General features: G+C 43.2%; 1 protein-coding gene across 1 annotated transcript in view; it reads right to left on the bottom strand.

Annotated features, from left to right (window-relative positions):
- The window catches only part of Grin2a (glutamate ionotropic receptor NMDA type subunit 2A), a 453,099-nt gene that overhangs the window by 48,046 nt on the left and 380,366 nt on the right, over positions 1-24,687 (bottom strand). Inside the window, exons 9-10 of the mRNA XM_004652254.2 lie at positions 23,944-24,173; positions 14,666-14,826 (exon numbers count right to left, since the gene is read on the bottom strand). Coding sequence (XP_004652311.1) covers positions 14,666-14,826; positions 23,944-24,173 — 391 coding nt within the window. The remainder of the gene's footprint in view (positions 1-14,665; positions 14,827-23,943; positions 24,174-24,687) is intronic.

Below are 24,687 nucleotides of genomic sequence, written 5' to 3'. Positions count from 1 at the left end.
ATAGGTAGACACACGTGGATACACACACACACACACACACACACACACACACACACACACCCTCTCCAGAAACAAGGAAGGAAGGTTTGAAATGGTGCAGAAATCTCTCCTTTCGTTCATTAAATTTAACACTGAAATCAGACCAGCTGTTCAAACAGTGGCACCATCAGGCAACAGTGTTTTAGTTTTCCAGAGTAGGAAGCGCAGACCCAGAAATTTCCACTCAAGATGTTTCACAGGGTCGGTGATTCCAGACCTGCCGACCTCCCACCAAAGCAACCTGTGAACAACTTGCCTCCCCGCCCACCAGCCAAATTGGGGCTTCCATATGCACCCCAGGGATGCTGGGTCAGAAAAAGTGGCGTAGCTGCATGCTATGGGAAGCCAGCCGGGGCAAGTGGATGCATTTTGCTAAACTTTGATTTCCACATCTGTCTGAAAGGAAAGCCTAATCTCTCTTGTGCGTTTACAGCTGGTTGAAATAACAGCCATGAATTTGACTGTGAAGGGTAAAAAATAAAATCGCACTAATTCGCTTCTTTCTTCAGACCAGAACTCATGTACTGACATAGGAAAAGTATCGATTCCTTCTGGAATGTTAATCTTTTATGGGCTTTCTTAGATTATACTTGAGGGTTGAGAGCAGAGCCTGCTGCAAAGAAATGTTTGATTTTTTTTCAGACTTTTCTGGAATGCTTATTTCATGCCAGACACTGTGTTCTTTGTTTATATATCCCATATCATTTCTGCAGCACACACCATACTGACCAGAATTTAATAACTGGGAAAGTTGAAGCCTGAGACTCAAACAAACTTGTTTGGCACCTCACAGCTGGACATCAGTAGAGGAAGCATTTGAATCCAAGATACCAAGCACCCCTAAGAACCACCCCAGGATTGAAACACAAGGCATCTTGAGATCCAGAAAACATGAAAGTGAAAATGAGAAGAATCTACTGTCCAAAGCTAACACTGGGGTCGGGGAGATAGTTCAGTGTGTAAAGTGCTTACCATGTGAGTATGATTAACTGAGTCTGGATCCCTAGTGCCCAGGCAAAATGCCAAGTGTGGTGCTGTCAAACCTGTAATCCCAGCGCTGAGGAGGTTCAGAGAGGGAATCGCTAGGGCTCACTGGCGTGTGAGTCTAGCCAAATCGGTGAGCTCTATGTTCAGCAAGAGATCCTGACTAAAAGAATAAGGTGATGAGCAATTGAGTAAGACTCTCAATGACAAACTCTGGCTTCTATGTGGACATTCTCACACACACACACACACACACACACACATACAGTATGCATCTAAATGGTCATCTCTAGTTGTCAGAGGCCATGCCAAGGACTTTCCCTAAGTCAAAGTATGTGACTCTCAACAAATTTCAAAAGGTAGAAGCTCATAGATGTTGGAAACAGGCTCAGGAAAGTTACTTCATTTTCCAAGGGACACTCAGCAGGTAAGTAAGTAGAACTAGGTTGCTGAAACTAGATGCTGCTCACTCCAAAACCCACAGTGTACACTAAGAGGTCACTCTGAAAACCAATAAGCTAACAAATCAATCAATCAGTTGACTATGTAAAACTAAAGTTCTGAGAAAATACGAATATTTTGACCTAGAAAATTCTACACCTTGCTATCATTTCCAGAGAACTACTCACAGAGGCACACAGAGGATTCGTTCAATTATCTTAACATGGACATATGAGTAATAGCAATCCACTGAACAGAAAATCTCTACCAAGAGGGGACTGTTTGGATAACTATGATGCATGCAACCACAGAGTTGGTTCCAGCAGTCAAAGGAAATGAAAGAAAAAGACACCTACAGCCCCAGAAGCTCTTCAAAAAACATATTATTAATTGAAACCAAACCTTGACCTTCTGCATATAGTTGGATAGCAGTCTACAGAATGAAATTATATAACCACAGGTAAACATATAAATATACGCAAATCCATATAGCAAAGGCTTGGGAGCAATGGAATATGTATCAACCAGATAATGGATAATGCTTGTCTGGCCAGGGGCTGGGGGAGGGGTGGCAATAGGATGTGATAAAAGGATATTTAGTCATCTGTGTTTTGTAATTTTCACACTGAGAATATATATTTTTTTTCTTCCTTTTTAAATTTTTTTTATTTGTTTATTTGAAAGCGACAGACACAGAGAGAAAGACAGATAGAGGGAGAGAGAGAGAATGGGTGCGCCAGGGCTTCCAGCCTCTGCAAACAAACTCCAGACACATGCGCCCCCTTGTGCATCTGGCTAGCGTGGGACCTGGGGAACTGAGCCTCGAACCAGGGTCCTTAGGCTTCACAGCAAGCGCTTAGCCACTAAGCCATCTCTCCAGCCCTTCTTTTGTTTTTTTGAGGTAGGGTCTCACTGTAGCCCAGGCTGACCTGGAATTCATTATGTAATCTCAGGGTGGCCTCGAACTCATGGTGATCCTCCTACTTCTGCCTCCCAAGTGCTGGGATTAAAGGCATGCGCCACCACGCCGGGCTAAACTGAGAATATATTTTATAGTGAGAAGCAGGATAACACGATGCTGCAGGGTAAAGTTTAGATAGATAGATAGATAGATAGATAGATAGATAGATAGATAGATAGATAGATAGAAAGAAAGAAAGAAAGAAAGAATAGATAGATTAGATAGATAGAAGCCAGAGAGATTGCTTAGTGGTTAAGGCTCTTTCCTGCCAAGCCTAAGAACCCAGGTTCAATTCCCCAGTACCCACATAAGCCAGATGGATGAGTGGAGCATGCATCTGGACTTTGTTTGCAGTGGCTGGAAGCCCGGGTGCACCTCTATGGCCTGGTTAGTAGTAGGATCAATAATGAATCCATCGGATTCATGTCACCTTTTATTTCAGAATGTTATATTATTTGAAAATTGGGTTTTTAAAGATTTAATTAGCTAAGGATCTTGCCGGGCGTGGTGGCACACTCCTTTAATCCCAGTACTCGGGAGGCAGAGGTAGGAGGATTGCCGTGAGTTCGAGGCCAGCTTGAGACTACATAGTGAATTCCAGGTCAGCCTGGACTAGAGTGAGACCCTACCTCGAAAAACCAAAAATTAATAATAATAATTAGCTAAGGATCTTGAGATAAAATTATCCTGAGGTTAGGATGGGCCCTAAATCCAATGGCCTTATCCTTGTAAGAAGAGGAGGTACATTGGGGGAAGAAGACCATGTGAAGGAAGAGATAGACATTAGGGATAAGGAGCCACACCCAGGGAAAACCGGAAGCAAAAGCTGGAAGAAGTTAAGGATTCTTCACTTGAGTCCTTGGGAGGAGCACAGTCCTGCCGCTGACACATTGGACGTATGGCCTCCAAAACAGAGAAAATGTATTTCCAGGTTTATAGTTTGGCATTCTGAGGCAAGTGGCTATGGCTGCCCTCAGACATCACTGAGGTTGGGAACTCTGTGGGGCCAGGGTTCAAGTTCTTATTAGCTCCCCACTTGCATGTCCTTTTCTCTTATTATTGCTTTGAGACAGGGTCTCTCTATGTAGCCTAGACTCACCTCAAACTCATAATTCTCCTGGATGCTGGGATTACAGATATGTACCACCAGGCCTGGTCTGCGATTCTCTACAGAAGGAAGGTGATGGGACTAGAAGGGGAAATGGTAGCTGTTTGCATTTGGCCCAAGCACGTTGTGGCCCACTCCTCCCCATGGCCTGTGGGGTTCTAAGACACTGGTAGAAAATACACACAAGGTTGGCTCCTTAATTTTTATGCCTGGTGAATGGATATGTGTTTTTAATTTTACCTGGAGTAAAAGAGGAAACATGTTACTAATACTTAATCTGAGGAATGGAAAGGCAACAACACTGATTTCTCTGCTAGTCTCTACTATCTAGTAACAAACAGGCCTGACCCTCAGACGCATTCCCTTCTCAGGACGCACAGATAATTAGCACTCCCTGGCTCACACAGTGAATGCCATCTCTGCCTTTCCCAGATGTGACCCCTTGGATAGGCTGCTGCTGCTTCCCGGGCCTCAGATTTCTCTTCTGTAAAACGGAGAGGGTGGGCATCTAGTAGAATTGAATGGGAAGGAAACAAGATCAGAGATTTGAAGTTCCCACAGGAGCTCAGCAGTGAAGGAGTCACCCGAAGGACCACAGAATCTTCTGGGGAGGAGGGGAGAGTTCCTGCTTCTTTGTGACTGTCCCCAGAAGAAGCCATGCCCTGTCTGTGGTTTATGAGGAACACAGCCTTTTCACCTCCAGTGCCTTCATTTCTCCTACTCATCTCAATGGAAATAGAAATGTTGCTTCTTTCTAAATAGTATTAAGTATTTCAAAGAAGAAAAAGACACATTCAAGTTAAAATGTGGACAAAAATGGCACCAACTTTTCCATGGTAGTGGGCAATATAAATAGTGTGGTTAGTCAATTTTATGAACGTGATCATGTTTGTATTGCATCTAACTTGTGGTTCAAAGCAGGGGCTCTGGTGCAAGATTGACCCCCAGACACTCTCTCATCTCTCTGTGCCTTTTTCTCTTGTCATAGAATAGATGTGGTGGGGATGGTGACAGTCATGGCCACACAGGGTTATCACGAGCTTTAGATGACATCATGCTGACAAAGCCACCAAAAACAGATCTGCATGGAAGGAAACTCCCAGGAGATGTCACTTGTTGGTTAGAAATGCCTCACTTTGTTCTCAGAACAGCCCAACTAATGCAAGATGTAATGACATGAGCTTCAAATGTGCGGAGGAGGCAATCCGTGGTTAGAAGGCTTCGAAAGCCAGTAAACATGCTTTCCATCTGCTTCCAACTAAAGAACCATAAACTGGGCCTCAATTTTCAAATAGCCCAGGCACAAAGCGCACTGTAATCCATCACAAGAAACATGTTGTCCACAGATAAAAGCATGACTCAAAAGGAAGAAAGCAAGTATGTTCATGGCACAGCCATCTCAGACGTGACATGAAATGATGTTCTCAGCACACTGCCTTGCAAGATGGTATCAGCAAGCTTTCTAACAATAACTTGTAGTGGCCTTCACCACTCGTCAAGGCATGGTGAAAATGAAATTAGTTAATATCTCCGGAGCTCAACGAAAACCACCTTACCATGGAATGTGGAAAGCGTCCCACAAAACCACAGATCTAACTGACAAAGCAAAGACAGATACCCACAGTCACTGATTCAACATATGAAAATTGTATATACATGTCAACAAATATAAGAGTTGCAGGAAGAAAGGAAGAATTAGGCTCAGAAGCCTTTTACAAGTGTAAGTAGGCCTTAAGTCACTGAACATTTGTTAAATGTACAAAGATAAATAAAAACAGAATCCAATCACTTCGCAGTGTCTGTCAGTATTTTTGTCAAGCATGTTCGTGGGTGGGAAGGGTGAGGGGTGTACATGTATATACAGGTTTTGTTGCATGTATGTTGCAAGTATGTTGCAAGCATGTGGAGGCCACAGGACAACCTCAAGTGTCTTCCTCAGTAAAGCTGTCAGCCATATTTTTTTTTTTTTATGAGATAGGGTCTTTTATTGGCCTGAGGCTTGTCAATTAGGCTGTACTAGCTGGCCAGAAAACCTTGGGGATCTGCCTATCCCTGTCTCCCCAGTGCTGTGATTACAGGCATGCTTCCAAGGGTTCTTTTGCAAGAGCAGGGCCTCCTGCTTGCAAGGCAAGCACTCTACTGAATGAGCCATCTCCCCAACCCTCTGCCAACATTTTATGTATCTCCTCTTAGTCTCCTTTCTTCCTCTTCCTTTCCTTCTCCCTGTCGGATTTTCTCAAATTGGGAGCATTTTATTCAATTTCTCCTTGCCACCTCCAGTTTTCCTATTTTTAACACTTTTTTATGGAAGGACTTGAGAGTCCTTTAATATTATTTTAATAGAGTTTAACAGGAAGTGATTCCAAGGACAAAGAGAAGAAAGATGCCTCTCCTTCTCTGTGTTTTTATAGAGGGAAAAAAAAAATCCTAACTCTGTGATGTGGTTGCAATTATTTCTGAGCTTTATTTGCAGTGTGGGGGTGGATCTCAGAAACCAGGTCATTGTCGATCTGATTTTCTCTGGAGATGACGCTATTTCGTTTAGAACAGTTCACTGAGCGTGGATGTCTAAGCCTGCTTTCGAACTCAGCAGCTGAAAACAAGCCATGGTGCTCGATTCTCTTTGACTGATAGAACACAGCAACAGATCCTGCTCAGATGGCACCCTTGGAAGGAACTGCTCTGCTCAGCATCTGTCCCAATATGCTCCAAGTTCACCTCCATCTTAGAAATTCCAGTGTCACTGGAGGATGCTATGAATATATCAACCCTCAGATCATCCAATGATACACTGCACATGACATGTAGATTATATGCAATATACACCATATAACTAGTTCTACCCAGAACTCGAATCCTATGTAATCAACTGCCTAGTGGTCACTGACAAGGGAGAAGCAAGTCCAACCCCTGTGCTTAATAATTCTATACTATAGTTATTATGCTAAATAGCTGGTTGGGACATCAGTTAACCTTATTGAGCTTAAGATTCTTGATCCTTAAAGAAAATAATAATGGTTCCCAGCTCACAGGGCTATTGAGAGGGTTAATTGAGCTGTGCCTGTGATAAACATTGTTAAGTCTCAAGAAGACATAGATAAATAGAGAGAGATGATGGTACTGGCCAAAAGCTCTTCCAACTCCATGTGTCCAGAACAAAAGTTGCATTTTTCCACATCTCCACTCACCTGCACTCTCCTCTTAAAATGTTCTTCCTCAGTCTCACCAGACCAGAGAGCGTTCTACCTCTCAATATTCAACAAATAAGCCTCCCCAAGCCCATGGACCATGAATATCTGAATTACTAAAGCTTCTGAGAGAAATGTGCATTCCCGAATCCCATGGGTTTGGAGAAGCTACAAGATCAATATTCAATTTACATTGAAGACATTTCTAACCTTGCAAGGATATGTGATCAGCCTTATTCTGATTTGACAGACATTTCATTAAGAACAACCTGACTTTTGAAGACAAATTCTCAGGTCAAAAGACAACCCTGGGTCTGGGGAGATGGTTCAGTCAGTCAAGTGCTTGCTGCAAAAGCATGAGGACCTGAATCTGGATGCACAATATCCAAGAAAAAAAAGCTAGTCCCTATGGTGCATATTTGCAATCAAAGTCCTGGGAAAGGGGGAACAGGAGGATCCCCGGGGCTTCCTGGCTAGCTAATCAGACTGAATCAGTGAGATGCATGTCCAGTGTGAGGCCCTGCCTCAAAAAATTAAAGTGGAAAACCAGTGAGGAAGCCACCTATTGCCAACCTCTGACCACCACCTCACAGTCATGCATGCACACCTGCACACACATGTGCGCCCCCCCACACACCAATGCCACACACACACACACACACACACACACACACACACACAATCCTTGGTTAAAGAAATAAGTACATCAAAAGATATTTCTGATGTAACTGAAATGTATAAAAAGCAGCTGATGGAATAGGAGATAACTGCAAATCATAAAGATGATAAAAGAAGAAATAGAGAGCCCTCAAAACTCAACAACATAAACAACAAAATTTAAAAAGGAACAAAAGGAACAAAAAATGGACAAAAGTCATAGGAATACAAATGGAAAATAAGCACATTAAAAGGTACTCACTATCACTAAATATTAAAGAAATTCAAATTAAAACCACATGAAAGATCACTTCATACTCATTACGATAACTACTGACAATTTATAAATAAACCAACAAATGTTGAGAAGAAAGTAGAGAGACTGGAACTCATGTGCATTGTAGGAAGGGAATGTAAAATAGTCACATTTCTGCAAAAAAAAGAGTAGCTCTTCAAAAGAATCAAAAATAGAATTATTTTATAATCCAGTAATAATCTGTATATATAGCAAAACATCATATCAGGCACCCAAAGAGATATGTGCACATCTATGTTCATGTGGCATTATGAAAAAAATAGCTAAATGGTAGAATTAACTCAAATGTCTAGCAACTATATATATATATATCTTTCAAAAGGAAACAAATCTAACATATGCTATAGGATATACAGGACCTGAGGACTTTACGCTAAGTGCAATAAACCAGTCACCAAAAAAATAAATACTGTAGGATTCCCCTTATGTAGACAAGAGTCTTGACATGGTTAATGGAAGAGCAATAGGAAGTGGAATGTTGACTCCCAAGGAATGCAGGAAAGGAGAAGGGAGTTTCACGTTTACCAGACCAAGAGCTGTGGAGATAGATGGTGCCGACGCTGGCACAGAATGGTGAACGCGCATGACACCACCGACCTCCACACTTGAAAGAATCCGCGTGCTAATTACTATGTTATTTATTGTTGACCACAATACAACATAGAAAGAACACAGGCAGCCCTCTCTGCAAATTCCTCACGCCAACTACTCTGTGTAAAAGGATCCAAAGGAGACCTGTTTGTCTATGTCGCTGGGCAGAGAAATAAATCAAACAGGACAATGAGGAGTGGAGTCTAAGGGCTTAAGACTGAAGCTTCCCAGAAAGGTAGGAGTATGATCATAATGTATTATACGTGTGTATGGAAGTGTCTTCATCTTAATGCAGCTCATTATTTGAATGTGAATTGAATATGGATAATTGAATATGAATAATGCACGCTCACCAAACCATGAAGGATGAAAGGAAAGAAGGAAAGGAAAGGGTGGAAGAAAATTGAAACTTTCACATCAATGTAAGTATACATAATTGTATATGGAAATTAATTAAAATGAAACAAACACCAACTATCCTTCCACCTCTTGGACCGCCGGGCTCCTGGGATTCTCAGGACAATCTAATTTAAGTCTGGTATAAGTGACTTGTTCGCAGTTTGTTGGTGCACATCATCAGCTTCTGATGACAGAGCATTTGTAAATTTGAATGTCGCGGCTCATGTCAGCTTCAGCGTCCTCGTGAGAGCAGGTGTTAATGAGCATCTGAATGACCTGAGCAGCTTGGTGGAGCGCGCAGAGTTCCAGGCCTTCTCACTCTCCCCACACAGTGCGGCTCACTTGTATCAGCACCCTGTTGATTCACACCTAAGCTATTGTGCTGGTTCATCTTGTCAATTGGATGAGGTGGAGAAACACTAGGGGATTAGGGGAATCTCTAGGTGAGTCTGGGAGGCTTTCCGGAGAGAATTAGATCAGGAGGAGTTTGACCTAATCAAGGGTTAACCTGCTGATGGATTAAGAATGTGACTAGGGCTGGAGAGATGGCTTAGCGCTTAAGCTCTTGCCTGTGAAGCCTAAGGACCCCGGTTCGAGGCTCGGTTCCCCAGGTCCCACGTTAGCCAGATGCACAAGGGGGCGCACGCGTCTGGAGTTCGTTTGCAGAGGCTGGAAGCCCTGGTGCGCCCATTCTCTCTCTCTCCCTCTATCTGTCTTTCTCTCTGTGTCTGTCGCTCTCAAATAAATAAAAATAAAATAAAATAAATTAAAAAAAAAAAAAAAGAATGTGACTAGACTCCCAGGCGGGCCACAACTGTGGAAGGAAGGGCCAGACTGAGGAAGGAGGAAGGAGGTCACTCCTTCCTGTCAACATCACTCTGCTCCTGTCAGCCATAATGTGAGCTGCTCTTGCACACCCTCCCTGCCATGATGAGCCCAAACCTCCAAAACTCTGAGCAAAATAATTCTTTCCTTTGTGAAGGTTTTGTTTTTTGTTTGTTGTGGTTTTGCCTATCAGGTACTTATCACAGTGACAAAAACTAGCACTGCTTTGAAAAACATGGCTCATTTGAAAACCCTCACACCAAGAGCAGCCCTTTGGCGTTCAGTTCTCAGAAAATCTTCCCTCTATCAGTATTTATACATCAAATCACATTTTTCTCACTGGTTTACCTGATAATATCTTTATGCCTATTTATTACGAACTCCAAATACACAAAGAAACATAAGCTTCAAGTCTCTCGATATCTTTTTTTTCCCAGCTGTGTTGAGCATTTTGTTTGCCTACTGTTGATAGACCTGACTTAATTAAATGTGTTTATAGAATTTCTTTATAAGTTCTTCTCAAATTTCAACATGTCTCAAAATCAGTGGGACCTGGTAGAAGGATGCTTGTTAAAATGCAGACCCATAGGCTCTGTGGCTTCTGTGAAAATCCGGTGCCAGGCCCAAGAATCTGTATTTTAATAAGATATGTATTCAGGACAGGCTTGAGGACACTGAGCCTTAGATCATCTCTCTAACTATTTCCTAAAACACTGACAGTGCCTTATATATGTGAGTTGTATAAGTTTTGATCAAGTAAGTGTTTGATGCAAATAAAAAAGAATCCAAGACTATTTAAGTGATTAAAGAACTCAGCTCAGGGCTGGAGAGATGACTTAGGGGTTAAGGCGTTTGCCTGCAAAGCCAAAGGACCTCAGTTCGATTCGCCAGACCCATGTAAGCCAGATGCACAAGGGGGCACATGTGTCTGGAGTTCGTTTGCAGTGGCTTGAGGCCCTGGTGCTCCCATTCGCTCTCTCCCTCTCTCTCCCTCTTTCTCTTTATCTCTCTCTCTCAAATAAATAGAGAAAAATAATTAACTCAGCTCTTTCACTTTTTCATATAGGGAAAGTGAGGCTCAGAGAGGTGACATGACTTGTCCAAAGCGAGGGCTAGCTGAAGATAGAGCCAGGACTTAAACCCTGTTCACCAGACCATAATCAAAACAGCCTCTCCTGGGAAGGAACAGCCTGTACTTCATGAACAGAGTAAGTGCTCAGGTTTCCCTCATCTGCAGATGTTACTATGACTTGGGATGGAGGGACAAGACCCCACAGCTAAGCTACATACTCGGGATGTTTTGAGCAAGGCATGCTATACTGCAGGGCAGCAGGACAAAGGGAAGATCAAGAAGTTCAGCCATTTAAGTACAGACAGGGAACCTACCTTTCAGAGAAATGGAACTTTCTAGATATACTATATGTGGTAATGGAAGGCAATGACTACATTTTGAAGCTGGGTGTTAGATACATGAGGAGGTTTATTATTATTATTATTATTATTATTATTATTATTATTCAGACATTAATATTCATGATGAAAACCTTAAAAAGGAAACGAGGTATGAGAGGGAAGGAACAGAGTGGTAGATATTCTTACTGAAACAATGAGAGTACACAGGGTCATAGGCACTTGTTAGATATCAGTGTAGCCATGTGGTGGCAGTTTTTATAATAACTTGAGGGCTTGGAATGAGATCTCATTTCATACACCAAGAAAATTTCAAACGTTAAGCTTGTAAGCCATGGATGCGCATGGAGCTCAGTTGGCAGAGTGCTTGTCTCATATGCATGAAGCCCAGGGTTTGCAGACCTAGCGCTACATAAATGGAATGTGGTAGTGCGCACCTGTAATGCCAGCTTTTGGGAGATTTACTTGACCAATTGCTAAGGGAGCCTGTTAAAACATGCATGGAGTTTCTGCCAACATTAACCACAGTGAAACAATCTCCAGGCTGGAGTTCGGCTACTCTCTTTCCCCAGAGGTCTACAGAATATAAAGCAATGTCTTCTATATCCCTTGCTTCCTCCCTTCTGAATTTGAAGCAATGACACAAAGCATTCCCTACATGGGAGATGGAGTATAGCAGAAACACCATCTGCCCATGTTGTCTGAGATGGATATCATAATTATTATATGTCTTCCAGAAAACAATTTGGTACAATTTATAGCCATGCATGGTTTCCATTTCTCTATTCCATTTTTGTATCACATATAGAAAACAACACATTTTGAGCTCTGCGTGATCAATGGGTGAGAGGAAGCCAGCCAGCCTTCAACATTGTTCTCAGCCATTGTCATCCACATTGTATCTGCAGTCTGTTGGAAGCAACAATATAGATGTTGATGAAAAGATACGGTGGAAGAAGAAATCCAAACACATGGCTAAGCCCAAATCCGTCTTTTCTGGTATCTGCTAAAGTTAAACATACACTCTATGGCCCAGCATATCCCGTCTTAGAACAGGAGGAAAGCACTCACTTTTGCAACAAAAGATGTGCGTGTGGCTAGGGAGATGGCTCAATGGGAAAGACCACTTCTTGTAAGCATGTGGTCCTGAGAGGACCTGAGATTGCCTGCGTTCAATTCCCCAGGACCCATATAAGAAACTGGGCTTGGCCATGTACATCTGTAACCCTAGTCATGTAAGGAGCAGAAAACAGAGAATTATTGAGGCTTACCAAAAAAAAAAAAAAAAAAAGTCCCATGACTCCATAATCAAAGAGTCTCCATCTCAAGGAAGATTCAGATGAGTGAGTGATGGTATAAAGACATCAGGCCTCTGACCTCCATGCACCTATGAGTGCATCGGCACACACACACACATACTCCGCACATACTCCACATGCAAAAAAATGACACATGTGATAATATCCTTAAAAACATTATTCATAATACCCCAAGACAGAACATTACTTGAATATTCCATAAGCTTAAGAGAAATAGACAAAATTGTGGTATATCGCAACCATAAATTACTATACAGCAATTAAAATAAGAACTGGAACCCCATATAACAATTTCACAAATAGAATGTTGTACCAAGCAATACAGACAAAAAAGGAATGATGTTTCTATATAAAAATACTTGGAAAGAATACTGACTTTAGAGGTGATGGTGATTTGGGGTAGGAATAACTAAAAGAGGTTGTGGAGAGCTTTGCTGGGGATTACTGACTTACGTGATCAGTTCATACAAAGCCACCCAGACAGTATACTTAATATTGGAGAATATTTTTTTTGCGTTTCTTTAGTATTTTAATTTAAAAGTTAAAAAAAATCATTCCAAGTTAGAATGAGCATTGTGTGAGTGAATTTTGGATAAACCATGGGTTTAACTTCTAAATACATGCTCTTCCAGTCCCTAATGAAATTCCCAACAGGGGCCAGTAGGGTAGAGTGACCTCAGACAAAAATCCTAGGGCATGATGATGCAGAGCTCTGGGCCTAGTAGTTTGGAGGGCTTCTTATTTCTCAACTAGACAAAGCAGTAGGCTTCTTATTTCTCAACTAGACAAAGCAGTAGCGAGAAGAGGCTGCTGAGCCGAGAGGAGAGCAGACCAGCAGTCACAGTCACATTGGGCTCAGAAATCCCTCAAGACCGAAATCCCCACCAAGTTCATTTTCTAGTCAATCAAACCTTCTCTCATTGTACAACCCTTTCATTTCAAGTAATGTTTCTTTTGTTTGTTTTTAGAGGTAGGGTCTCACTCTGGTCCAGGATGACCTGGAATCAACTATATGCTCTCAGGGTGGCCTTGAACTCATGGCGATCCTCCTACCTCTGCCTCCCGAGTGCTGGGATTAAAGGCATGCGCCCCATGCACAGCCTCAAATAAATTTTTTAATGGAATCCTATCTACATTGTGTTTCACACATCCCTGACTTTTTGAAGGTCCATGAAATAGAGTTTAACCTTTACAGCAAATGACAACAATAGCAGTTAAGTACCATCTCCATGCTATGCATTACCCAAAATGCCTCCCATCACATTATTTTCCTCTTAATTGTTACAAAATCCTTGTGAATTAAGCCATATTATTATTTCCATCTCATGTACGAGAGTTAGGAGGATTAAGTAACCGTCACACGAGGTCACCAGTTCATAGTGGCAGGAGGAGGCAGATTATATTTTCTCTAAGACCTAAATTCCTGATCGTTGATTGCACTCTTTTTTTTTTAATAGCTGCATTTTACAATGCCAAGGTGGAGACAAGAACGTTGGCTGCAACTTTAGAAAGATGAATTGAGCTCTCATTGCTTTCCTGTCATTTTCTTTCTCCTTCATCACTGTTCTTTTCCTGGTACCGGGGACTCCCTATATTATAGATATGCACTTGACCACCCAGCCTCACCAATATCAGGCAAGTGCAGGTCTGGGGAGACGACATAGGGGGGTTGCATCACAAGCATGAAGGCCTTGATTTCAATCCCCAGTAACCACATGCAAAAATCTAGGTATGGCAGCACATGCTTGTAATGCCCGCACTAGGGAGATGGAGGCAGGCTGATGCCTGGGGCTCAATGGCCAACCAGGCTAGCTTAATGGTTGAACTCTGAGCCAATGCAAGATCCTGTCTCAGAAAAGGTGAACGTGGGTGGTATACCCGAGGAACGACACCTGAGCTTGTCCTCTGACCTCCAAACACATGTTCCCATGGGTACATACATGCACCCACACACGAATCAGAGCTTGAGCACAAATAAACACACATGCACACACACAACATGCTATTGCTTTTCACATAAAGCTGCTATCAGCATTCTATCGCAGCCTCCCCCCCCCCCAACCCCGGAAAAAAAAAATTCCTCCTGCCTAAAATCTAATAAATATCCTAGATTTTCCTTCTTTAAACTCTCAACTTTCTTCCATCTTTCTTCTTGGCTAAGATATCTCAGGACAGATATTTTATCCCTGAGTAGATTTCTTTATCAGTTTAAGAAAGCTTTCTGGTTCTTAGCATTTCAAAGCTTTGTGGTTTTGCTTTCTTTTAACAGAAAGCCCTTGATGCTCAGCAGAGTCACAGAAGCATTCCTCTTCTGGGGACCATCACCCCTCTCCAGAAAACACAGATAGGCACCAGGGCATGTACAGAGCTGCTTCAGACAAGTCCCCATGCTGGCGAGCCTGCAGAGAGAGAAACCACTGTCCTTACCCTGTCTTCAAGCTGACCAAGGCGTCCTCTACACCCTTCTGATTAAACTTGGTCATGTACTGATGCATGTACGGGTAGTTGTTACGGATGTTTCTCTCCGTGCTTCCATTAGGCACTGTCCCGAAGCGAAAAGGAGGGGAGTGGTCATGTGGTTTCTGGAACTGCAGGCAACAGGAGGAAAAAGAAACATACATTAATATATAATAGCAAAGTAAGTAAAGAGCATTATGGCTAGAGTGATGGTTAGAGGTTAAGGCCCTTGCCTGAAGTTAGGTCCACATTACCCAGGACTCACATAGGCCAGATGCACAAGGTAGCACATGCGTCTGGATTCGTTTGCAACAGCTAGAGGCCCTAGTGAGCCCATTCTCTCTCTCTTTCCCCCCCCCCCCCGCCTTTTTTCTATGCCTTCCTCTCTTTTTCTCTCTGCTTCTTTTTCTCTGTCTCTTTCTCAAATAAATAAATAAATATTTTTTAAAAGAGCATTATCTTTTGTGGTGGGGGATAGACTTAATCATGTTTTCCATGGGTCTGTGAGCTCCAAGAAGATAGATACGGTGTTGAGTTTTTCAGTATTATTTTCTTATGCCCAGCTAGAACATATTTGTTGGGTTGAATTCTTCTGTGCCATCATAGAGACCAGCACAAGACTAGGCACACAATTGTTACTCGGGAAACATCAATGGAGCTCAAATTAACTTATCCACTTTATGTTGACATTTTTTTTAAATCTGTGATTCCCACCAATCACACCCTACTCTGAACTTCATTTACAATGATCTTTGCCTTAGCCTACAACATCCCAGACAAGGTGCTGACATTACAGCTCCATGTTACAAATGAGGAAACTGAGTCTCGGAGAGGCTCCATGACCTGCATAAGATTACCCTGTGAAGTAATGGCCCAGAGTTCAAACCTAGATTGCCTGAGCAAGGCTAAGGTCTTAACTTTATCACTCCTGTGAGACCATTGCTAGTCCCCTGGGTTAGAGATGAGGACGTGGAGATACTGGAAGTTGTGTCAAACACCTGTAATCCCAGCACTGGAAAGGCGGAGGTAGAAGGGCCACAAGTTTTAGGACAGCCTGGGCTACATAGTGAGACATTTCAAAAAGAGAAAGATGAAACTCTGAAGACCCCAAGTGGACAAGAACATCCAGCAAGCCAGAGGTCTCTCAGAGCAACGTGCTTTCCACAGACCAAGAACTGCCAGAGAAAGTGGCCAACTGTTCCTAAGAGTCAGGCCAACCAGAAGCATTCTTACTTCCAGACTCACTTCATTTCACTGTTAATTAAAATTTACAGTTGAAAATCATTTCCCCTAAATTAGGCGTGCTGTGTAATCAGCAGCACTGACGGGATTTGGGAGAAGTGGCCATCCATTGTCCAAATGAGATCCTCCTGCTGAGGTATGTCTGTGCTGAAGTGTGCATGGCTGTGTGTGTGTGTGTGAGTGTGTATGTGTGTGCATCTCTGCGTGTATACATATCTATATGCATGTATGTGCCTAGGTGTTGTATGTGTAAGTAGTGTATGTGACTCATGTACATGTGGGCATACATGTGTGTATGCACATGTGTTTATGCTAATGTTTAAGTGCATGTGCACAGGGGTGTATGTGTGCATATGTGCACGTTTGTGTGTTTATATGTGTATAGGCATATTATATAAGTGTATATGCATGCATCAATGTGTATGTGTGTGCATACAGCAAAAAATACACCGTCACTCTGCCAAGCCACATATGCCCTCACTGATCACCAGAAAAGAGGGACAAGTCCAGGCTCCCCTGCAAGGCAGCTGCAGGTTCTGAGGGGCAAGCACAATGGCACCGCCGGTGAATCCAGCGTAAGCAGCTATTCTCAACCTCCAGAGACCCCGGAGAGGCCCGTACGGCTGAGGCTGCACTCCACGCCTCACCTGTGGTACCAGCTTCCTCCTCGCTGATTCTCACAGAGACAAGTACTCCAATCTCCATCCCAGCTTCTAATTTCTCGGACCTCAACAATACGCCCCTCAAACTCAGCCGATCTCTGGATCCAAGAACCTTTCCCACTAGATCAAAGACTATCAAACTTTTAAAGAATGACTCACAAGACACTTTCCATTGTCACCTTGTCCACACACACACACACACGTACACAAATGAAACATCATAGCTCTCATTCTTTCTATATGTAACTACTCTGATGCCTTGACATTCTATTTTTTTTTGCTTTAAGATATATTTATATATTGAATATATTTATACATGCTTATATAAATTGGAATAAAAGCTGGGCATGGTAGTGCACGCCTTTAACCCCAGCACTTGGGAGGCAGAGGTAGGAGGATCGCTGTGAGTTTGAGATCACCCTGAGACTACACAGTGAGTTCCAGGTCAGCCTGAACTAGAGTGAGACCCTACCTTGAAAAACCAAAACATAAATACATAAATTGGAATAAAATATCCATGACATAGAACGTACAGTCACGTAAACCATCTCAAGTGTGTACTTCGGTGATGTTAACACAGACTCTGTGCAGCCATCAACCAATCATCCACAGATATGCTCACTTTTTAAAAAGATCACAATCGTAAAATCAATTCCAAAGTCATGACTTACAGTGTGAAAAGTTAGGATCAAGCCTGGTGCGATGGTTAGTACTGATTGTCAACTTGACAGGACCTAGAATCACCTGGGAGACAAATGTTTGAGCAAGTCTCTGAGGGAGTTTCTAAAACAGATTAACTAAAGTGGGATGATCTACTTTTAACTGCGGGTGGCACCATCCTATGGGCTGAGGTCCCAGACTGAATAAAAGAAAGCAAGCTGAGCACCAACATTCTCTATCTCTCTCTCTCTCTCTCTCTCTCTCTCTCTCTCTCTCTCTTCTTTCACGTTTTTTCTCTCTCCTGCTTTCAATCCTCTCTCCTCTCCTTCCTCAGTGTGGGCACATGGCCAGCCACCTCACAACAAGTAAAGTGGTGTTTCTATCTTTTCTGACCTGGACTGTGCAGAACGTCCATGTTTCCCACTGGAACAACTGGAGGTGAGACTTTCTTGTAGTGAAGGAACCGGTGTGGGCTTCAGCAGAGGGAGGGGTGGTGCAGTACCTCCACAGTCAGTAAGACCACAGAGCACCAGCACCACGGTGTCCAGAGACAAGAGAGCACCTCTGGAACCTCCTTGGGGACCGACCCCACCTGCTGTGGACTTGGAGCTGCCAAGCTCAGCTGCTCATCTCCCACATAGGGATCATGCTGTTGATTTGGGAAGCCCAGTAAGCTCTCTGAGTCTTGGTGCCTCTGTTTATATATATATATGTATGTTTAGACAGATATATGTCTCTGCAGATAGAACTGGAAGCTAATGAAAAGATGTTTTAGGGCTGGAGATACGTCTTAGTCGTTAAGGCGCTTGCCTGGGAAGCCTAAGGACCCAGCTTTGATTCTCCAGGAACCACATAAGCCACAAGGTGGCATATGCGTCTGGAGTTCATTTGCAGTGGCTAGAGTGCAGCCGTTCTCTCCCTCCCTACCTCCTTCTCTCTTTTCCTCTTTCTCTCTAATAAATAAATGAAAAAAATTTTTTTTAAATGTTTTAAACACTGTCTTTATACTTCTTCATGTATATCACGTTAGTATTGTTCTTGGTAATTTGTCAATATCCAGAGTGGCTTTAGGAAAATAATAGAGCCAAACTCCCTTCAGATTAGAAAACAGGGTGATTTCCTTTTTCAAAAATACTTATTTATTTATTTACATACTTACTTATTCATTTGTAAGCAGAGAGAGACAGAGAGAAGAAAGACAGAGAAAAGAGAGACAGATACACACAGAAAGAATGGGCATGTCAGGACACTTAACCACTGCAAACAAACTCCAGACATATGCACCACTTTGTGCATCTTTACTTGGGTACTGGGGAATTGAACTCAGATCTTAGGCTTTGAAGGCAGGTACCTTAACCACTGACCCATCTCTGCAGCCTGATTTCCTTTTCAATATAAATGTGTGTACTGTGCACACGTGTATGTGCACATGTGTGCTCATATGTATGGAGGCCACAGGGCAACCTTGAGTATCATCCTCAGGAGCTGTCCACCCTTTTGTAACAAGGTCCCTCATTGGCCTTAAGTTCACCAAGCAGACTGGATTTACTGCTCAGAGAGCCTTAGGGATCCTGTCTTTTATCTCCCCAGTGCTGGAATTAAGGGCATGTAGCACCAAATCTAACATTTTTATGTGGGTTCTGGGGATCCAACTCAGTGATAAGGCAAGCACTTTACTGAGTGATCTCCCCAGACTTCATGTCCTATTTTTTTCTCTCTTCTTTATGGAAACAGGTGTTGAAGGTCATCTGAATGACATTTATGACACATCTGCAAGGATAGGAACTAAAAGTTTCAGGGCAAAGGCATTTGCATTCTGCGTCCTTCTTATGAGCTCAAAGCTATCACTTTAGCCAAGTTGTCCATCTCCCATGTAAGTGCTGAATACACAGTCACTGGAGGCTCTGCTTCTGATATGGTCTGCTGTGGTTAAAACATCACAGGTTCCTAGATGTGGTTTTCCACAGAAGGAGGCTGGGCTTACAACCTCCCTGCCGAAGTGCTGAGCTCTCAGCAGTGTAATCACAGTGGCTATGGGCAGTACAGCTCTGAAAACGCATGCCTGGATTCTTCCACCAAGAGAAGTTCCTGGTTTACACCAACTCAGGGCAGTAGCATTCCAGAACTCCGAAGAAGCATCCTTTAAATGGGGCCATGACAATGACAGTGACAGGTAGGAGGAGGAAGGAGAGGGCACACAGGATGGAAAGAGGACTGCAAAGAGGAAATGGGAAGAAGGAGTCAAACACATGTTAGGATAATCCACGGAGTGGATGAAGAGTTTGCATCAACCCCTATCCCATCATCTCTTGCTGGGATGGTACTAGGATCTTCTAGTATTAGGAAATTATGCCTTGGAGATACTGACCTATGGAAAGCCTTAGGGCCATCATATGACGAAGTTGGGATTTCAATTCAGATCCTTTTGATACAAAACACAATGTTACTGCTCCCGCTACATGAATCTGCCTCCCAGAGATGCATTCCTCTATCATTACAACTCCTGCAACTTGGAAAGAGTCCCATCAACATTCTAGGTTTACTTTAGTAATCCCTAGGGAAGCTTCTCTCAAGAATTTATCTATTTGTTACATAAGCCCAAGTTCATCTGAGCACACCACGGGCTCCAAATATGTTCCTCTCATAAGTATTAGTGGTTTAAAAGTATCACAAACCTGAGTGGTTATATAGACAATCATGATTTCAGCTAACTAGAAACCAGAAATAACTATGGAGCACAGCATTAAAATAAATTGATTCACTATAGATTAGTCTTTAACAAATGTCCTTAATGTATCAGTCATTAATTTTCTAGGAGCAGTGAGCTTATTTACTCTCAGAATTTTGCTGTTCACCTACTTACATCAAACATTTAATTAAAGGAGCTATATGCTTGCCTTTAATACGCTTAGCATGAAGCTGAGCTCTCTCCCATGGGGATATGGTATCTGCTACTGGGTCAATCAAACCATTGGTGCTTTTAATTAGTTTTCTCCTAAGTGGTCATATTATTGAGACCCACAACTATGACGCAAAGATTTACTTTCTCTTCATCTTTGAAAATAGCAACAAAGGGTAAAATAGGTTGCCAGCAAAAACTCCCCCCCTTTCAGAACAGGGCTCCTCACTGCTTCTCCCAAGCTTGCAATCACTTCCTTCGGGAGTTGTGGTTTTGCTCTTCCAGCAATGGAATGAAGTCACCCCATAGCTCCTTGTGTCTGTCAAGGATTGTGTAGGCTATGAGTTACATTCCCGGTCCATTTCTTTTGATCTGCTCCACAATTATGACTCCTAGACTCAAACAAGAACTGGCAGGTCAGAATTCAACCCTGCATATGACATGGTAATGATGACTCCAAGGTAGGGGAGCTTGAGAAGAGGAGAACCCAGCCAAGGACCAGATGGTCTGATTCAAGGCAAATTTAGTGTCTACTTGACTCTGTGGGGAACTCTATAGATTCCATTGAGATTTTGTCTCCATTGATCCTGCTGAGAACTGAGGGAACAGACAGACTTCTGTCCTTGTTGCACTGGCTATGAGCGAGTCCAAGGACCCAGGGGGATTTACATGTCCAGCACGCTGTGGATTTAAGACATCCAACTAATAGTTTGGTACTGAGCACCTCCTAAGTAACAGAGAACTCTAGAAAAAAAAAAAAGTACATTTCCAGCTGGGCCTGTTGGTGCAGATCTGTAATCCCAGTGCCCAAGATGCTGAGGCAAAGGTCACAAGTTTGGTACCAGTCTGGTCTGCAGAAGGAAGACCAGGCCTGAACAACTCAATGAGACCCTCTCTTAAACTCAAAATTTAATACTTTATTTGTTTATTTGACAGAGAACATGGCAGAGAGAGAGAGAGAGAGAGAGAGAGAGAGAGAGAGAGAGAGAGAATGGGCGCACCAGGGCCTCCAGCTACTGCAAATGAACTCCAAACATGTGCGCCCCCTTTTACAATTAGCTAATGTGGGTCCTGGAGAATCAAACCTGGGTCCTTTGGCTTTTCAGGCAAGTGCCTTAACCACTAAGCCATCCCTCTAGCCCTCAAACTCAACACTTTAAAAGAAAAGAAGACTGGGGCTGTATCTCAGTGATAGAGAACTTGGCTAGCATGTATTAAGACCAAGGTTCAATCCCTACTACAGAGAGAAAGAAAGTGAGAGAGAAAGAGACAGACAGAGACATAGGAGAGAGAGAGAGAGAGGAAGTTACATCTCTGAGGTGCCCTACTCTGGGTCAGTTTTAATCTTATTGACTCTATTTCTTTTTTTTATTATTTTTTAAAATTTATTTATTTATTTATTTAAGAGCGACAGACACAGAGAGAAAGACAGATAGAGAGAGAGAGAGAGAGAGAAAGGGTGTGCCAGGGCTCCCAACCACTGTAAACGAACTCCAGATGCGTGCGCCCCCTTGTGCATCTGGTTAACATGGGACCTGGGGAACCGAGCCTCGAACCAGGGTCCTTAGGCTTCACAGGCAAGCGCTTAACCACTAAGCCATCTCTCCAGCCCTGACTCTATTTCTAAGATCATTTTCTGCCTGAAATTTTCTTCTCTGGTGTTGACTTGTGTATTATTTCTTCTGAAGCTTAAGTCTCTCTGGAGCTCAGTCTGCCAAGTGCACCCAGTAACCAGAAAAGACCCTTCCGAGGGGTGATGCACCTCCCTAGGGCAGAGATCCGAGGAGTTGCCAGCCAGGAGAAGATGTCGGTAAAGCATTGGAGGCACGGGACCCAGGAGGCGCAGAGGCACTGGGGTCGGTGTGAACTCAGTTTGTCTGAGGAACATAGAGGGGGTTTGGTTGAGGAATGAGAGAGTGAGGAAGAAAGCTAGGAAATAAAGGGTGCCCTATGCCTCGCAGGCAAGACCAGCCATTCTCAAATCACCTCTGTGAAGGTGACTCCATCTTTGACCTCAAACTCTTCAACAAATTCCTCTGTCCAAGATGCTATGTACCTCTTTCTCCCAAAGAAAATGCTGAGGAAATGCTGCAAAGGCTTTTCATGGTCTGATTTTCTACTCAGCAGTTTGTTGATGAACGCCGAAAGGATAGACGCAGACTTATGTCAACAAGATACAACAGGGAGGTTTTATAAAGAGACAAATTATCCTCACACACGAGACAGAAAATCTCTGCCAGGCTGCCGTCTCAGCACTGCTGAATTTAGCAAGTTGGGATTTGTTTCCTGAGCTAAAATTTCAAGAAGAGAATGTACCCCAGTTTACCTCTTTTCTTCCTCTGTGTGTGTTTTGGGATAGTCACTCAAACTCCACATCTTTCTCTGGGATTCGGTGGAGAATGGGGAGAGCCGGTGCTAGTGAGCTCAGCTTACTGATGTGGGGTGTGTTGACACGCATCTCAGAAGAGATAGTGGGAGGTGGAACACCTCTCTCTCCTATCAGGTGTCTTGAAGGTGTTTTGGGAGAGTTGAAAGTGTTATTGACAAGGTTGACATGGTTATGTAGTATGAAATATTTTTTGTCTCTGAAAAGAGCATCTAAATGACTTGTTCACTTCCTTCACGAAGAATCCAAGGCCTGTCATACACAAGAGACATGTCGGAGGTCACAGTACTAAGAGGTACCTATATCCAAGATGTAAGTTCTTCTCCAACTTTATTCTTGTCCATGTCAACAGGCCTGTGGTGGTTTGAATCAGATGTTCCCCATAAAGTTATGTCTTCTGAATGCTTGATCCCCATCTGATGGCGATTTGGGAGGTGAAGTCTCGTGTTGGAGGAGGTGTGTTGCTGGGGTGGAACTTCAGGTTGGTTAGCCTAGCTTAGGAGTGTTAGTGAAGCTCAATTGCCTGCTGCTGTTGGCCCAGCTGCTATGGCACAGATGATGTCCAGTCTCTGCTTATGCCATGCTATCCTCTGCCATCATGGAGCTTCCCCTCAAAACTATGAGCCAGAATAAAAATTAATAATAAACTTTTCTCCCATCAGCTGCTTTTGGTTGGGTGCTTTGTCCCAGCTATGAGAAGGTAGCAACAACAGGCCCTTCTCAACACTAAATCCATGGGGAGCGGAATTCCAACCTTATGCTGCAAAGTATTCTGGATTTAAATATCCTCAGGAAGATTGTATAAATGTGAAAAGTGACCACATAGGGAAGTGAGTTTTCTCAATCAGATCCAGAATCTGTTTCATCTAGGAAAACTAAGCTTGAGATTTTGTCTCTAACTTTTTTTTTTTTTCAAAAAACAAGCAATTTAAGGTGTGTTAAGAGGAGGTGGGCTGTGCTGGGGAGATGGCTCAGCGGGTAAAAGCACTTGCTTGGCAAGCCTGACATCCTGAGTTCAGATCCCCAGAACACATGTAAAGCTACGTGCAGTAGTGAGTGTCTACTATTCCAGACCTCCTACAGCAAGGTGGGATGTGGAGACAGGACAGTCATGGGCCAGCTAGTGGGCCACAACCAGTGGTGAACAACCAAAGATCTTATCTCAAACAAGATAGAAGGGGAAGACCTACACGTCCAATTGCCTTCAGACCTCGACACACATGCTATGGCTTGCGTGCACCTGCACTCGCCCACATGAACACACACACACACACACACACACACACACACACACACACACATACATTTTTAAAAAGAATAGATGGTGACTAAATCGCCCTTTTCTGAGGATCACTGGTAAGACCAACCCTCAGATAGACAGAAGAGAAAGTGACCTTACCTTTTTGTCACTGAGGCCAGTCACTTGGTCCACAAACTCTTCCTGGATCATGAAAGCAGCCAGGTTGGCCGTGTAGCTGGCCAGGAAGATGACGGCAAAGAAAGCCCACACGGACACCATGATCTTGCTGGTTGTGCCTTTAGGATTCTGAACGGGCACGGAGTTGTTGAACACCAGGCCCCAGAGAAGCCAGATCGCTTTCCCGATGGTGAAGGAAGGTCCGTGGGGTGCTGCCAATGACACAAGGGACATCCTCAGCATTACCTCAGCATGCACACCCACCCGGGAGTGGTGGCAGTGACGGCTACCCACAGTACTGAGCACTGAAGTCTGGACAAGGATGGAACCATTGTAATTGTGTCCTTTTATTGCCTAGTACTGTAGCATTAGTAGCTTAATTTCTTTCTTTAAAAAAGTTAACATTCTGGGCTGGAGAGATGGCTTAGTGGTTAAGGTACTTGCTTGTGAAGCCTAGGGACCCCAGGTTCGATTCTCCAGGTCCCATGTAAGCCAGATACACATAGTGGCACATACATCTGGAGATCGTTTGCAGTGGCTAGAGGCCCTGGCATGCCCATTCTCACTCTCCCTCTGTGTCTCTTTCTCCCTCTCTCTCTCTGTCCCTCTCACTTAATAAAAATAAACCAGAAAAAAAAATTTAAGTTAACATTCTGTCAGGCATGGTGGCAGACACCTTTAATCCCAGCACGAGCGATGCAGAGGTAGGAGGATCAATACGAGATC

The sequence above is a fragment of the Jaculus jaculus genome, chromosome 11 (assembly GCF_020740685.1).
Source record: "Jaculus jaculus isolate mJacJac1 chromosome 11, mJacJac1.mat.Y.cur, whole genome shotgun sequence".
In the NCBI taxonomy this organism is placed as follows: Eukaryota; Metazoa; Chordata; class Mammalia; order Rodentia; family Dipodidae; genus Jaculus; species Jaculus jaculus.
This window is presented reverse-complemented; position numbering and strand designations above follow the sequence as displayed.